Raw genomic sequence first — 17,500 nt, 5'->3', positions numbered from 1 at the left:
CAGATCTCTCCAGAGATGTTCATTCGGGTTCGGCTTATGGTCATTGTCCTGTTGGAAGATGAATCTTCACCCCAGTCTAAGGTCCAGAGTGCTCTGAAGCAGGTTTTCATCAAGATTCTTCACTGTAGGGATGGTATTGGCCAGGTGATGAACGATGCCTGGTTTCCTCCAGACATAATGCTTGCCATTCAGACCAAAGAGTTCGATCTTTGTTTCATTATACCAGAGAGTTTTGTTTCTCATGGTCTGAGAGTCCTTCAGGTGCCTTTGGCAAAATCCAGGTGGGCTGTCATCTGTCTTACTAAAGAGTGGCTTTTTTCTGGCCATACAGGCTTGATTGGTGGAGTGCTGCAGAGATGGTTGTTTTTCTTGAAGGTTCTTCTCTCTCCACAGAGAAATGGTGGTGCTCTGTCAGAGTAACCATTCGGTTCTTGGTCACCTCCCTGACTAGGGCCCTTTTCCCCGATTACTCATTTTGGCTGGGTGGCCTGCTCTAGGAAGAGTCCTGGTGGTTCCAGACTTCCTCCATTTATGGATGCTGTAAACCACTGTACTCCATGCACTGTGGAGGCCATTGGGCTCATTGCTGCAGAAATTTTTCTGTACCCTTCCCCGAAGTGTGCTTTAATCTCGGAAGGTCGACAGACAATTCCTTGGACTTCATGGCTTGGTTTTGCTCTGACATGCACTGTCAACTGAGGGACCTTATATAGACAGGTGTATGCCTTTCCAAATCATGTCCAATCACCTGAATTTACCATAGGTGGACTCCAATCAAGTTGTAGAAACATTTCAAAGATGAGCAGTGGAAACAGGATGCACCTGAGCTTAATTTTGAGTCGTCATGGCAAAGGCTGTGTATAGTTATGTACATGGGATTTTTTTGTTTTTTATTTTTAATAAATTTGCAAAGATTTCAAACAAACGTCTTTCACATTGTCATTATGGGGTATAGTTTGTAGAATTTTGAGCATACTAATATATTTACTCCATTTTGTAATAAGGCTGTAACATAACAAAGTGTGGAAAAAATGAAGCACTGTGAATATTTTCCGGATGCACTGTAACTATCTTAACCAAATTGTTTCCTTTAAAAAAAAAAAAAGGTTTATATAATGTACATATCAAGAAGTACAAAATTATATATGTACAGAAACACGTGTCATCAAACAATCCATCCCAGCACAGTGCAAGTTGTATATAAAGGTGAATGAAAAGAGCCAAACAAGGACATGTAAGCAATGCCAGAATCAAAAAAAATAATTGAATGTCTGACTTACCAAGGGAGAGGATCTCCACGTACCTAAAGCCCCACATGAAGAGCTTATATACTAGGCCCCCCTGTGAAAGCTCTGCTCCTAGAAGTGACATCACAGGCCTTTCACAGAGGAACCTAGTATATAAATCGTGGCAAGAAGGAAGCTTATTCTCTTTCCTGTCAGGCCATCAGAAGGACTGGTTGACTGCATGTCTGCATGCCTATATCATTTTGTAGTTTTTGGTATGTACATAATATAAATTTGTGTTTTTATGTAAATATTTTGGTTGTACATGGGTAATAATTTGTTGAATATATTATTCTGGGATGGTTAACAATTAGAATTTTCCATCCAAAGATTTTTTGTATCCATCGCTGACATTATACCACAGTGGTTTGTAAAAAAAACATATTTAACTACTTGAGTTCTTTTGTCCTGAAGATCGGGGTTCGTCTGAGTAATATGTCATCAGATGGAACTTTGGTTTTGTATATATCAGACCGTAGATAGGGTTTGCAATAGTTCAAATTCACCTTTTATGGACCTTTTTACTTGTCAGCAGTATGGCCTAGGAATGGGTTTTTTCATGGCCACACCCAGAGTCATATTATGTTACATCCATGTGCCAGTTTTTTTTAATGACTCTGAGTTTGGTAACTCAAGTTTAAGTGAGTCCTAATAATGAAGCCAATCACAGTTCTTTGATCACCAACACACCAGCCACGGTGTCCCCAGTCCAGTGTAACTAGAATCAATGTTCCTGATTCCCACCAAACTAGACCAGTGCAGCAAGCAACAGTCTTCCTGATCACCACCACACTAGTGTATGCCAGCAACAGTGTTCCTTATCACACCACATCATTCGCAGTGTCCCCAGACCAATGTACATCAGCAATAGTGTCCCTTATCACCAAAAATGCAACTAAACGCAGCTTAACATTATAACAAGCTTTTAGTCATGTTTAGTATTTTCGGGCATTTTTACATTTTAGGGAGTGTTTTTACTGTAAAAACGCTAACGCTCAAAAATGTACATAAACGCTATTCAAAAAAAGTTGCTAAAAGCACAGTAACACTGCTTTTTGCTGACAGCAGCGCTGGCATTTTTTAAACGTCCCGTGTGCATGAGCCCTAAACAATTATATATACTATATATGTGTAAAATCAACTAATCAGGGTATCGCCCAAGGCAGTATCCAAAACGAGGCTAAAGGTTCTGTCCACTAACTCACCATCTAAGGCATGGATTAATGCATCTGAAGTTATAAGAAAAGGTGATAAAGTCCCCTAAAAAAGTTGTTCCTTGGCTAAATCCAGGTGGTTTACCATAATAAAAATTACTTTAATAGGACTTAATGTAAAAAAGAGGCCTTAGAACAAACACCAATAGCAAAAAGTTCATACTAACCTTCACCCCACACACATTTTAATAATGTTTAATGGATAAAAAAGTCTACACACCCCTGTTAAAATGTCAGGTTTATGTAATGTAAAAAAAAAGATAAATGATTTCAGAACTATTTCCAACTTTAATGTGACCTAGAAACTGTATAACTCAGGGAGGGGGAGTTAAAAAAAAAAACTAAAAACTAAAATAATGTGGTTGCATAAGTGAACACACCCGCTTTTAACCATTTTAGCACTGGAAGGATTAGCCCCCTTTTTGACCAGGCCATTTTTTGCGTTACGGCACTGCATCGTTTTAACTGACAGCTGCGCGGTTGTGCAATGTTGTACCAAAACAAAATTGATGTCCTTTTTTTCCCACAAATAGAGCTTTCTTTTGGTGGTATTTGACCACCTCTGTGATTTTTATTTTTTGCACTATAAACAAAAAAGTGTCACAATTTTGAAAAGAAAAACACAATATTTTGTAGTTTTTGCTATAAAAAATATCCCAAATTTAAAAAAAATGTTCTACATGTTTTTGGTAAAATTGCAATAAGCGTATATTGATTGGTTTGCGCAAAATTTATAGTGTCTACAAAATAGGGGATAGTTTTATGTCATTTATTTTATTTTATATTATTATTAGTAATGGCGGCAATCTGCATTTTTTGAGGACTGCGACATTGCAGCGGACAAATCGGACACTTTTGACACTATTTTGGGACTATTGACATTCATACATACGATCAGAGCTAAAAATATCCATCGATTACTGTATAAATGTCACTGGTAGGGAAGGGGTTAACACTAGGGTCAATCAAGGGGTTAACTGTGTTTCCTAGGTGTGTTATAACTGTAGGGGGGCTGGGACTGACTAGGGGAGGAGAGAGATCGGTGTTCATACTTAGTATGAGCACATGATCTGTGTCCTCTCCCCTGAGAGAGCCGTGATTTGTGTGTTTACACACACAGATCCCAGTTCTTGCTCTGTCACAAACGATTGCCGGGGATACACGGCATGTGCACGCATGCCTGCTGTGACGTCATAAAGAACAATCTGCGTAGCTGTGCCAACCTGCTGCAGTATAACTGCGGCAGCTGGTCAGCCAGCGGTTAACTGGGGATGTAGCTGTGTTCAGAATTAAGCAATCGCATTTAAACTCATGTTAAATAGGAGTCAGTACCATTATTTAAAATTCCCCTGATTAACCCCAAATAAAGTTCAGCTGTTGTAGTATGTCTTTCCTGACATTTTCTTAGTCACATCCTACAGCAAAAGCCATGGTCCGCAGAGAGCTTCCAAAGCATTAGAGGGATCTCATTGTTAAAAGGTTTCAGTCGGGAGTAGGGTACAAAAGAATTTACACGGCACTAGATATACCATGGAACGCAGTGAAGACAGTCCTCGTCATGTGGAGAAAATATGGCACAACAGGGACATTACCAAGTACTGGAAATCTCCCCAAAATTGATGAAAAGACGAGAAGAAAACGTGTCAGGGAGGCTGCCAAGAGGCCTACAGCAACATCGAAGGAGCTGCAGGAATATCTGGCAAGTACTAGCTGTGTGGTACATATGACGACAATCACCCGTATTCATCGTATGTCTGGGCTGTGGGGTAGAGTGGCAAGACTGAAGCCTTTTGTCCTATGAAGAAAAACGTCCAAACCCAGCTTAATTTTGCAAAAACGCATCTGAAGTCTCCCAAAAACATGTAGGAAAATGTGTTATGGTCTGATGAAACCAAGGTTGAACTTTTTGGCCATGATTTCAAAAGAGATGTTTGGTGTAAAAATAAAAATAGCAATATTAGCACAAAACCCTCAGGCTTCTACTAGAAAGCTAAACATGAAGAGGAACTTCATCTTTCAGCATTACAACAACCCAAAGCATACATCCAAATCAACAAGGGAATGGCTTCACCAGAAGCAGATTAAAGTTTTGGACTGGCCCAGCAAGAGCCCAGACCTAAATCCGATTGAAAATCTGTGGGATGTTCTGAAGAGGCCTCTGCACAGAGAACGTCCTCGCAATCTGACCGATTTGGAGTGTTTTTGCAAAGAGTGGGCAAATGTTGCCAAGTCAAGATGTACCATGCTGATAGACTCATTTTTTCCCACAAATAGAGCTTTCTTTTGGTGGTATTTGATCACCCCTGCAGTTTTTATTTTTGTGCTATAAACAAGTGCGACAGTTTTGAAAAAAAACGCATAATTTTTAACTTTTTGCTATAATATCCTAAAAAAAGATATAAAAAAAACATTTTTTTCCTCAGTTTAAGCCGATACGTATTCTTCTACATATTTTTGTTAAAAAAATCGCAATAAGGGATTATTGATTGGTTTGTGCAAAATTTATAGCGTTTAAAAAATAGGGGATAGTTTTATGGCATTTTTATTAATAATTTTTTTTTTTTTACTAGTAATGGCAGCGATTTTTATTGTGACTGCGACATTATGGTGGACACATCGGACATTTTTGACACTGTTTTGGGACCATTGTCATTTATACAGCAATCAGTGCTATACAAATGTACTGATTCCTGTGTAAATGACACTGGCAGTGAAGGGGTTAACCAGGGGTTGGCAGTGTAAGGGTTAAGTATGTCCTAGGGGCTTGTTACTAACTGTAGGGGGTGTGGCTGTGTGTTAGTGAACACTGATCTCTGCTCCAATCACAGGGAGCAGAGATCAGTGTCACTTGTTGCTAGGCAGAACGGGGAGATGTTGTTTACTTCCGCATCTCCCCGTTGAGCCTGCCCGTGAGACGATCACGGGTATCCCCGCGGCGATCGAGTCCGCAGGACCCGCGACTGGACTCACGGGGGTCCCGACCGACACGCGTGCGCTGCCGGCGGCGCGCATATGATGGCACAGTGGCAGTTGCAAATGGACGTACCTGTACGCCAATTTGCCTGCCCATGCCATTCTGCCGACGTACAGTGTCGTGCGCCGGTCCGGGAGCGGTTAAGGGTGTGCACACTTATGCAACCATATTATTTTATTTTTTTATTTTTAATTCCCTCCACCTAAAAGATTTCAGTTTTGTTGTTCAACGAAGATGTACAGTTTATAATTCACATTGAAGGTGGAAAGCGTTCTGAAATGATTTATCTTTGTCTCATTTTTTTTACATCACAGAAACATCACATTTGGCGTGGAGACATTTTATATCCACTGTAGAATAGTAGTATGTGTAAATATACAGTACATACACAGTATGTGTGTGTGTGTATGTGTATATATAATATATACACATACAGTGCCTTTGCGAAAGTATTCGGCCCCCTTGAACTTTTCAACCTTTTGCCACATTTCAGGCTTCAAACATAAAGATATAACATTTTAATTTTTTGTGAAGAATCACCAACAAGTGGGACACAATTGTGAAGTGGAACGAAATCTATTGGATAATTTAAACTTTTTTAGCAAATAAAAAACTGAAAAGTGGTGCGTGCAAAATTATTCGGCCCCTTTACTTTCAGTGCAGCAAACTCATTGCAGAAGTTCAGCGAGGATCTCTGAATGATCCAATGTTGTCCTAAATGACTGATGGTGATAAATAGAATCCACCTGTGTGTAATCAAGTCTCTGTATAAATGCACCTGCTCTGTGATAGTCTCAGGGTTCTATTGAAAGCGCAGAGAGCATCATGAAGACCAAGGAACACACCAGGCAGGTCCGTAATACTGTTGTGGAGAAGTTTAAAGCCGGATTTGGATACAAAAAGATTTCCCAAGCTTTAAACATCACAAGGAGCACTGTGCAAGCGATCATTTTGAAATGGAAGGAGTATCAGACCACTGCAAATCTACCAAGACCTGGCCGTCCCTCTAAACTTTCAGCTCAGACAAGGAGAAGACTGATCAGAGATGCAGCCAAGAGGCGGGAGAGTCTGTCCATAAGACAACAATCAGTCGTACACTGCACAAATCTGGCCTTTATGGAAGAGTGGCAAGAAGAAAGCCATTTCTCAAAGATATCCATAAAAAGTCTTGTCTAAAGATTGCCACAAGCCACCTGGGAGACACACCAAACATGTGGAAGAAGGTGCTCTGGTCAGATGAAACCAAAATCGAACTTTTTGCCCACAATGCAAAACGATATGTTTGGCGTAAAAGCAACACAGCTCATCACCCTCAACACACCATCCCCACTGTCAAACATGGTGGTGGCAGCATCATGGTTTGGGCCTGCTTTTCTTCAGCAGGGACAGGGAAGATGGTTAAAATTGAGGGGAAGATGGATACAGCCAAATACAGGACCATTCTGGATGAAAACCTGTTGGAGTCTGCAAAAGACCTGAAACTGGGACGGAGATTTATCTTCCAACAAGACAATGATCCCAAACATACAGCAAAATCTACAAAGGAATGGTTCACAAATAAACGTATCCAGGTGTTAGAATGGCCAAGTCAAAGTCCAGACCTGAATGCAATCGAAAATCCTGTGGAAGGAGCTGAAAACTGCTGTTCACAAACGCTCTCCATCCAACCTCACTGAGCTCGAGCTGTTTTGCAAGGAAGAATGGGCAAGAATTTCAGTCTCTCGATGTGCAAAACTGATAGAGACATACCCCAAGCGACTTGCAGCTGTAATCGCAGAAAAAGGTGGCTTTACAAAGTATTAACGCAAGGGGGCCGAATAATTTTGCACGCCCCACTTTTCATTTTTTTATTAGTTAAAAAAGTTTCAAAAATCCAATAGATTTCGTTCCACTTCACAATTGTGTCCCACTTGTTGGTGATTCTTCACAAAATATAAAAATATTATATCTTTTTATGTTTGAAGCCTGAAATGTGGCAAAAGGTTGAAACGTTCAAGTGGGCCGAATACTTTCGCAAGGCACTTTAAATGCATTGAAGTAGGGAGGATCGACACGCCATTCAGACCAACTGAGACTTTCAAAGAGATTAGCAGCGGAAACCCCTGAAAATCTATATGTGTATACACACACACACACACACACACACACACACACACACACACACACACTCACACACTATCTCAAATGAGTACACCCCTCACATTTTTGTAAATATTTTATTATTTCTTTTCATGTGACAACACTGAAGAAATTACACTTTTCTACAATGTAAAGTAGTGAGAGTACAACTTGTATAACAGTGTCAATTTTCTATCTCCTTATAATAACTCAACACACAGCCACTAATGTGTAAACCGCTGGAAACAAAAGTGAGTACACCCCTAAGTGAAAATGTCCAAAAATGTCCAAATCTTTCCTCCCTGGTGTCATGTGACTCGTTAGTGTTATAAGGTCTCAGGTGTGAATGGGGAGCAGGTGTGTTCAATTTTGGTGTTATCACTCTAACTCTCTCATACTGGTCACTGGAAATTCAACATGGCACCTCAGGGTAAAGAACTCTCTGAGGATCTGAAAAAAATAGTTTTATATAAAGATGACATAGGCTATAAGAAGCCTGAGCTGCAGCACGGTCGCCAAGACCATACAGTGGTTTTGTCAGGGCTGGGCTCAGCCCTTCCTTCTCAGAGCTTTGTGCTCAAATGTCTGTTGTTTGCCAGTACTCTTCATTCCACTGTGACTCACCTGGTTTTCATTTCCTGCTAGTCAGCTAGCCCTGCTGGCTATTTAAACCTCCTGGATCAGATCTCCTGTGCCTTCGCCTGATCAACATATCCGGATACTCTCTGCTGTGTTTTCCTGTTAAAGACTTTTGCCTGGCTGACTTCTTTTTTGATTCCTAATCCTGTTTACTGCCTCTACTACGCAGATCTCTGGATTCCTGTTTCACTGGCTTGTTCCGACTACTCACTCTGTTTACTGAACCCTGGCTATGTTTTGACTACATGTGACTTTTTACTGCATTTCTGTCTGTCTTGATTCAGGGTTGCGGGCAGGTTTAACAGGACAGGTTCCACTCAAAACAGGCCTCGCCATGGTTGACCAAAGAAGTTGAGGTCATGTGCTCAGCGTCATATCCAGAGGTTGTCTTTTGGGAAATAGACGTATGAGTGCTGCCAGCATTGCTGCAGAGGTTGAAGAGGTGGGGGGGTCAGCCTGTCAGTGCTCATACCATACCCCACACACTGCATCAGATTGGTCTGCATGGTTGTCATCCCAGAAGGAAGCCTCTTCTAAAGATGATGCACAAGAAAGCCTGCAGTTTTCTGAAGACAAGCAGACTAAAGACATTGATTACTAGAACCATGTCCTGTGGTCTGATGAGACCAAGATAAATGTATTCAGTTCAGATGGTGTCAAGCGTGTGTGGTTGCAACCAGGTGAGGAGTACAAAGACAAGTGTGTCTTGTCTACAGTCAAGCATGGTGGTGGGAGTGTCATGGTCTGGGGCTGCATGAGTGCTACCAGCACTGGGGAGCTACAGTTCATTGAGGAATTTGTGAATGGCAACATGTACTGTGACATACTGAAGCAGAGCATGATCCCCTCCCTTTGGAGACTGGACCGCAGGGCAGTATTCCAACATAACCACCCCAAACACACCTCCAAGACAACCACTGCCTTGCTAAAGAAGCTGAGCTTAATGGTGATGGACTGGCCAAGCATGTCTCCAGACCTAAATCCTATTGAGCATCTGTGGGGCATCCTTAAACGAAAGGTGAAGGAGCGCAATGTCTCTAACATCCACCAGCTCAGTGATGTCGTCGTGGAAGAGGACTTCAGTGGCAACCTGCCAACATGCCCAAGAGCGTTAAGGCAGTGCTGTAAAATAATGTTGGCCACACAAAAAATTGATACAGGTGGCCCCCTAGTTACAAACATCCAACTTACAAATGACTACTTACAAACAGAGGGAAACAGGAAGTGAGAGTAAATCTACCCCTAGGAAGGGAAATTCACTCCTGTAAGAGTTGTTATGGTAAAAAAAGTACCTCCACTGGTGCTTTATCACCAAGGCTTGTTTCCACAACAACTCAAAATGTTCAAAATCCAATTGTCATTGGGACAGAAAGTGAGGTAAAATCTTCTGAAAAGGGGCACAGACAGCAAACCAAATGTTACACAGGGGTGTTAATCCTTCCCTATGCTATCCAAAAAACGTAAAAATATTTTTTTTGGGCTAGAGCTAACTCTCAAAAATGTACCTGTTCCGACTTGCAAACAGATTCAACTTAAGAACACATTTTCCCTTAGGGGTGTATTCACTTGTTGCTAGCGGTTTAGACATTAATCGCTGTGTGTTATTTTGAGGGGACAGCAAATTTATAAAGTTATACAAGCTGTACAGTCACTACTTTACATTGTAGCAAATTTGTAATTGTAAATGTAATTTCTTCAGTGTTGTCACATGAAAAGATGTAATAAAATACTTACAAAAATGTGAGGGGTGTACTCACTTTTGTGAGATGCTGTGTGTATGTGTGTGTATGTATGTATGTATGTATGTATGATATATATATATATATCTATATATATATAGATATATATATATATATATAGATATATATAGATAGATAGAATAAATGAATGGTGTATTACTGAATACATAGCTGAATTAATGTGTATTTTATATCTGCTTGGTCTTAAGTATTAAGTCCCCAGCTGTTCTGACATCCTTATTTTTCTTACTTAGATCATGCAGCAAATGTTGTGATAGAAGGTGTTCTTCATGGCATATTTTACCCACACTTGCAGACCAGCTAAAGTCATGATGCCAGTGGTACAACGCATCCTCCTTCCTGTGGAACTCTGGAGGAAAAGCACGTGCTCCTATAATCTTTAGCTACAATGTTGGTGGAAGAGTCTGTAATATGTACTAATTTATTTTATTTTTTTTCACTAGAAAATCTAATCGTGGTTTTCTAGTGTGAGAGCTAACCACAGACATGTTGCACATGTTCAATTAAACCTGAATCTTAGGCAAATAGGCTTGTTTTACACTGGACGTTTGATGGAGACACCATTCTGTCCATTACAACTAACTGAATCCCAAAGTATGTATGCGTGAATGCATATACTATATAAAGATATATATTTATATATATTTGGTTTTACAGGCCCATTTTGTTCTGATTTTGCAGTTTCTTCTGAGTGATATGTGAAAGGGAATATTGATATATACAGTGTGCTGCCACTGCATGTATACCTCATATCAGAACATTGTTGCGTATTGTGGTCCGATGTGTGTAGATGGCTTGTCGCCTAGTTCACGGGCATTCAGTCATATCTGAGTTCAGCCAATACTCTGTCCAACTTTAAAAAGGAGAACTCAAAACCTTTTTAGATCTTATTTGCCTTATAACAGAAAAAAATACCCTTTTGTATAAACTATTCCCTACTCCACTACACAGGTAGAGATTTTAACGTGTGCTGCGGTGTATGGCCTCTCCTTAGCATCTCCATAGTCGAGTAGGTCTAAGCAGAAGAAAACAAAAAACCTCAAGTTCCGTGATGCAGTGGGAGTTTTCTCTGTTTAGTTCCTGCATAAGCTATACTGTCAGAACTGTAAAGTGAAGGGGGTGTACACAGACACATAGCTTGTCAGAGTGTTTAGTACTTGTTGCATATTTGCTGCCTTCAATACATGTTAAGTTGATCAGAGTTTTTATATGGTTAAATTTCAGCATGTCCATGTCCAGCATGACCCCATATGGTCTGTAGGAAGTGAGTCCCTGTTGTTCGCCGTACTGAGTGGGAGCAGCTTGACTTGTGATTGGCTAGACTGCTACTGATCTGTCAACCTGATGTTGCAGACACCCCCCCCCCCCCAGCCCTAGGTGGGAGCAGTGTGCTAGAAGAAAAGGGCATTGCGTTGACCAAGAAAATGGCCCTGATTTTGTCTTCAACGGGTCTTTATCACATGCAGTTCTAGATATGTTAATCTAAAACCCGTGTTTTCCTTTAACTAGAAAGTAGAGCCTACAAAATTGGTCTATACCTGCATGTATGTGACTAGTTTATTTTTATAAAATGTCTACTTATTATAACGTAAAACCCATTTTGATTTGTCTTGCTGCTATTTATTACAGCTTACTTTTTTCGTATGTGACTTGCATATAATTTATCAGAGATTTAACAATATCCCCTAATCATAGTACACAATTGTTTAAGATATTTGATTTTCTTTTAAATAATCATGCAGAAATGAAAACTAACTTCCGTGTATAAGTGTTAAAGGCTGATTATGATCTACAAAAATAGTGTTTTATCAATGAGATTTTTGTATCTCTTTGTTGTATAGTATCCTTCCCCTATATCTTCTGCTGCCTACAGAAAAGTCTGTGATGCCACACTACTTTATTCTGGAATTGGTCTCACAAAGCTTTGAAAGTAGATTGCTTTGGTGTACCAAAATGATTGCACTGCAGGACTGTGTTTTTTTTGTTTTGTTTTTTAACTCTGAGATAGGCGCAACTAAAGTGTTTTTGTATTTATATGTCCATCCTTTGCATTGGACATACACAAAGGGAAAAACTAGTTGCTTTCAGAAAAAAGTCCAAGCTTAGAGAAGGAGAAGATTTTTCAAACTTTGCTATAATCATAGGCATCAATAATTCTGCACAAGCATATTTATTTAACTTTGCGCTGTGTTAACAGCCAGTCAGATTAATGGCATTTTTCTACTAATAATCCCCAGCACGGGCTTGAATCTAATCTTCAGATCTGTGTATGAGGTTTTGTAGATTGTCTGAGATCATTCTTTCTTCAGGCACTTACATAAAGTAGACCACTTATTTGTTTACAAATGATCATTCTGCCTTCAGGCTGGGTTAGTGGTTCTCCAGTGCGGAGAATGGTACATGCATTTGAGAAGACATTATAGCCTGCAAGTTACTTTGTCCAGCATTGTGGCTGCAATGTCAACCTTGCATGTTGCTTTGCTTGAATGGAGGGCTCACTTCATCAGGGAGTATCCAGATCCATGGACTCAACTTGCTTCTTTACAGGTACAGATTTTCACAGGCAAACAAAAAGGTACCTATAGATAAGTGACGGTCTGCATTTTTTTTTTGTGCCATAAAAAGAGGAAAATAACATCCTGTACATTACAGGTCATACACTAAAGTACTATATATAGTAGAGTAACACTATTGACAATGCATGAATATTTGATCAAACTGTTACAATGACATATTTATTGCATCATATTCAGATGAGTATATCGCTGTATAATATAAATTGTGATTACTATTACCAAACTGATGTGTAGATCTCTGTACCTATTTACTTGCATTTGTATATTTAATTTGGAATACTAGTAGAGATTGTTTATTAGCTGTAATAAAGCATAAAAAGTAACAACAGTTTTTTATTTGGAGTTTTACTTATTAACCACTTAAGGACCGAGCCTCTTTTTTGAGATGTGTTGTTAAATAAAAAAACAGGTTTCTTTTGCTATAAAAAAAAAAAAATACTTAGAACCCCAAACATTATACATTTTTTTCTAACACCCTAGACAATAAAATGGTGGTCGTTGCAATACTTTCTGTCACGCCGTATTTGCGCAGCGGTCTTACAAGCGCACATTTTTTTTCTTTTATTAAAAAATAAGACAACAGTAAAGTTAGCCCATTTTCTTTTATGTATTGTGAAAGATAATGTTATGCCAAGTAAATTGATACCCAACATGTCACGCTTCAAAATTGCACCCACTCGCGAAATGGCAACAAACTTTTACCCTTAAAAATCTCCATAGGCGATATTTCTACAGGTTGCATATTTTAAGTTACAGAGGAGGTCTAGGGCCAGAATTATTCTTCTATCTTGCTTTACCGATCGTGGCAATACCTCACTTGTGGTTTAAACACTGTTTTCATATACTACTCGGGTATGCGTCCGCTTCTGCACACAAGCTCGACGGGACGGGGTGTGTTTACATATTTTTTTTTTTTACCTTTTTATTTTTACATTTTTTTTTTTATTGTCCCTTTTATTCCTATTACAAGGAATGTAAAAATCCCTTGTAATAGAAAAAAAGCATGACAGGACCTCTTAAATATGTGATCTGGGGTCAAAAAGAACTCAGCTCTCATATATACACTTAAATGCAATAATAAAATGAAAAGAAAATGTGTAATTTAAAATTATTATTTTTTTTTTTTTTTAAAAGGGACCTTTAAGAGCTGTGGGTGGAAGTGACGTTTTTTTTGACGTTGCTTCCACCCTGCATTGTTATGGAGATAGGTGGGGGCCATCTTCCCCCTCACTCGTCTCCATGCCTAGCGAAGGTGAAGATCCGATTGCCCCAGCCGCTGCCAACGGATCCAGTAAGTGGCTGAGGGCACCGAAGCGGGGGGGCCCCTCTCCCTCCGCCGATTAAAGTGATCTCTCAGAGAATCCACCATAGACCACTCTTATAAGAAACCGGATCGCCGGCCGAACATAAGGACACCGGAGTTATGGCAGCTAGCTGCTATCATAACGATATCCCCCGTCAAAATAAGGACATATATTGGCGTGCGGCAGTCCGGAAGTGGTTAAAGTGCAGTATGTGACAAACAGTAATGCAGCCCACAGACATTTGATGGCTGCGCATGTACTATCAACCCAAACCACATGTGTCAAGCATCTGGCTACTGGAGCTGCGGCAACCCCCTTGTTTCTGCCCCCACTCTGTCTCAGCAGCAGAGAAGAGCACAGAACTCCTCTGCCAGATCATGAGCTTCTTCGTTTAGCCGTGGAGAGGCTAATTTCTGCCCCCCTTCCCCATCTCTCCAATCGACAGCAGAGAAGGTGACAGAACTCCTCCTCCTACAGATCCTGCACCTTTCTGTGCAGCCCCAGCATCCGACGCCTCCCTGGTCTTATATTCAGCAGACTCCATCACTCCTCTGGTCCTCCTCCAGACCCTGCACTTTCTGCTTCTCAGCTCCACCCTCAGCAGCACAAGGTAAGTGAAATGCACTGTGATGTAAGGGAGGGTGGGGGGCTCTTTACTGCTGATGGGGAGTTGACATCTGATGTAAGGGGGGTGGAGTACACTGGACAATCTAGTCTTACAGATAAGATACAACCAGCTCTTTGAAGGCAACCATGATTCTGATGCGACCTGTGATAAAGTTAAGTTTGACACCTCTACAATAAACTATTACTGTATAGAAAAGAATCAACCCCCCCCCCCCCCTTTTTTTTTTTTTTTTTAATTACATTTTGTTGCTTTGCGGCCTGAAATGAAAACAGACAGTTTTTGTTTTATCCAGCTGAATTTAATAGGGCAACTTATAACAACCAAGTGAAAGATATATGTCAGAAAAAAAATTAAAAATAGAATCATTGAGTTGGAAAAAATTACTTGTAATTTGTAGCTATTCACCTTCTCAATGACTCAGAGCCATTTGCCTTTCAACTGTTATCAGCTGTGGTCATTTTGATTAGCTCAGCATGTAAAGAGCTTTCCTGGAGCATTTCAGTCCCTGGTAGTGCAATTGAAGCAAACCATCAACTATGGGTGTCAAAGCACTGTCAAAAGGTCTCTGCAGTATAGCTGCAGACAGTAACAAGCCAGGAGATGCATACAGAACATTTCAAAGACTTTAACAATGCCTAGAAGCACAGTGAAGTCTATTATTAAGAAGTGGAATGTTTTGGTACAACAGAGACCCGCCTTGGATCAGGACATTGCTCCAAACTGGATGAAAGAGCCAGGAGGAAACTGGTCAGAGGCCTAGAGCAACGCTGAAGCAGTTAAAGGGATTTATGACAGAGTGGCATTGGAGGGGAAGTTACAAAGTTAGGTTATAAAAGACACAAGTCAAAATGTCCATGTGAAAACAATATCTCAAATTCTCCATAAATGTGGCTTGTATGGGAGGATGGCAAGAATAAAGCCACTCAAAGGCTACGTGCAGTCACGACTGAGCTTTGCCAAAATGCACCTTGCAGATTTTGAGGTTACATGGAAAAGGGTGTTCTGGTTAGATGAGACTAAAAGTTAATTATTTGGCCTCATCACCAAATGATATGTCTGGCAGAAATACAATATAACCAAATAACATGATTCCTACAGTAAATCATGGAGGTGATATCCTGTTATGGGGTGTTTCTCTGCAGCAGGGACTCAAGCACTTGTCAGGATAGAAGGAAATGGATGGGGCAAAATACCTTCAAATTCTTGAGGAAAATCTGCTGCTCTCTGCCAGAAAGTTGTCAATGGGAAAAAGGTTTACCTTCCAACATGACAATGACCCAAAGAATGCAGCAAAAATGACCACACAGTGGTTGAAGGAGGAAAAGGTGAATGTCCTTGCATGACATGTCAAATCTCAGCCTATTGCTGGCAATGTCACTGTCCCAATCGGTGTGACACTGACTTTGAGGGGCCGCACCAATTTAAGAAAGTAGTCCCTGCACTACTTTTGGCGACTTCAGGGGCTTTTTCAATAGACATCTGTGCATGAACCCGCACAGATGTCTTTCAAATCGCCCCCAAACTCGCAATGAAATGCTGGTTTGAAATCGTGCAAGTTTCAAACCTGCATTCAGTGTGAACGAGTGCTAAAACCTGGAAGCTGATTGGTTTCTATGCAGAGCTGCCCCAGATTTTCCACTCTCCAGTCGTAGTAAATCTGCCCCACTAAATAGTGAAGCAAGGAAAAGCAGTTCCAACATTCTTATTCCTGACTCTTATGTTTCGTTCTTCACAGTATAATGCTGTCTTGAAAAATATTTTCACTTTACTGCAAATGTTCATCTGAACAGTGCCTATTTTCACTAGTTTATAAAGGACATGAACACCACATGGTCAAATAAACATATTTACATTTATTTAAAAAAAAAAGTAAAAAAATTGTAAAGTATTAAAAAAAAAATTCTAGTCTTGCCAGTCATCCACTTCAACCACAAATGGTTCTTTGACATTGATCTGGCCACTGTTCACTATAACACAATCCTGTAAGGGATGGTCCTTGTCATCTGTAGGTTGAAGCTCTATAGAGTGCACCACAGCCTGGAAAAAGAAGTTGGACAGTAAGCACAACAGACATGTAAAAAAATGTTTTAAATGAAAGTCAGAAAGATTTCAGAGGTGTTATGGCAATGCCTACAGTGTCCAGCAGGGTTTTCTCTCTACATAACACTGCATAGAACACTTCTAGATAAAAGGAGAGCCAGGTCATGTTATCTGTCAGTCATGTGACAGATCTCCTCCTCCTTCCCATTCATCTTCCTGCACTTTTTAGAGGCTTTGCAGAAAGTACATTTGTAAAGCACAACGTGTCGGAGGACGAATTTTTTTTCTAAGCAGTATTATGGTTATAGTGAGACAACACTGGTGCTTCATAAATTGGAAATAGAATCAATGTTTTTGTTCAAAGATTGTTTTATCTTCCTCTCTTAAAAGGAACTTATACTCTTGGCAATATGGAGGTTGCAGATGGTAGTTGCCTGGTGATGCCTCCAATATTGCGTGAAAACTGCTTGTTTTAGGTTTGTGAAATGAATTGAATCAGACAGGCAGGCAGCTAGTACTCTCAGATGAAGGCCAGCATTGCCTTAGTATTATGATAGCCATACACTATACAAAAAAAATCATTCTAACTCGTTTTCAAATAACAGTCAATCATGAGAGCAAACGATAATCAATAAATCGTTCAATAGACATACATGAATCGGTTTTCATTAAATATTGACCTTTAATTCCGCAGAATTTTCCAAACCTGTTCCTTCGAATTTTTGGCTCCGAAAAGTCAAAACTTTTTCTACTTGTGCCCATTAACTGGGCGAAAAATGAACGCACAAACTAAATGACAGATTTTTTTTTTTTAGACAATTTTTTGTGGCTAGCATAAAACTCTCAATAGATTTAGGTTTCATGTACATTTCTGAGCCAATAGGCTGTGTATAAAAATTTAAAAGGATCAAAACATCACAAATTAAATCATAGGTGTGTTTTTATGGGTTGACATCCAGAA

General features: G+C 40.0%; 2 protein-coding genes across 2 annotated transcripts in view; one reads left to right on the top strand and one right to left on the bottom strand.

Moving 5' to 3' along the window:
* The window catches only part of SNX24 (sorting nexin 24), a 223,717-nt gene extending 210,819 nt beyond the window's left edge, over positions 1-12,898 (top strand). The window contains exon 7 of the mRNA XM_077462189.1: positions 10,225-12,898. Coding sequence (XP_077318315.1) covers positions 10,225-10,295 — 71 coding nt within the window. The 3' untranslated portion in view covers positions 10,296-12,898. The remainder of the gene's footprint in view (positions 1-10,224) is intronic.
* A 3,434-nt stretch (positions 12,899-16,332) lies between these two features.
* The window catches only part of PPIC (peptidylprolyl isomerase C), a 47,670-nt gene continuing 46,502 nt past the window's right edge, over positions 16,333-17,500 (bottom strand). Inside the window, exon 5 of the mRNA XM_077462188.1 lies at positions 16,333-16,536. Coding sequence (XP_077318314.1) covers positions 16,402-16,536 — 135 coding nt within the window. The 3' untranslated portion in view covers positions 16,333-16,401. The remainder of the gene's footprint in view (positions 16,537-17,500) is intronic.

The sequence above is a fragment of the Lithobates pipiens genome, unplaced genomic scaffold (assembly GCF_037356315.1).
Source record: "Lithobates pipiens isolate NorthernLeopardFrog02 unplaced genomic scaffold, aLitPip1_a1.2 Scaffold_3, whole genome shotgun sequence".
NCBI classification, from domain to species: Eukaryota; Metazoa; Chordata; class Amphibia; order Anura; family Ranidae; genus Lithobates; species Lithobates pipiens.
Note: the sequence above shows the minus strand (reverse complement) of the source record. Positions and strands in the feature narration are given on the sequence as shown.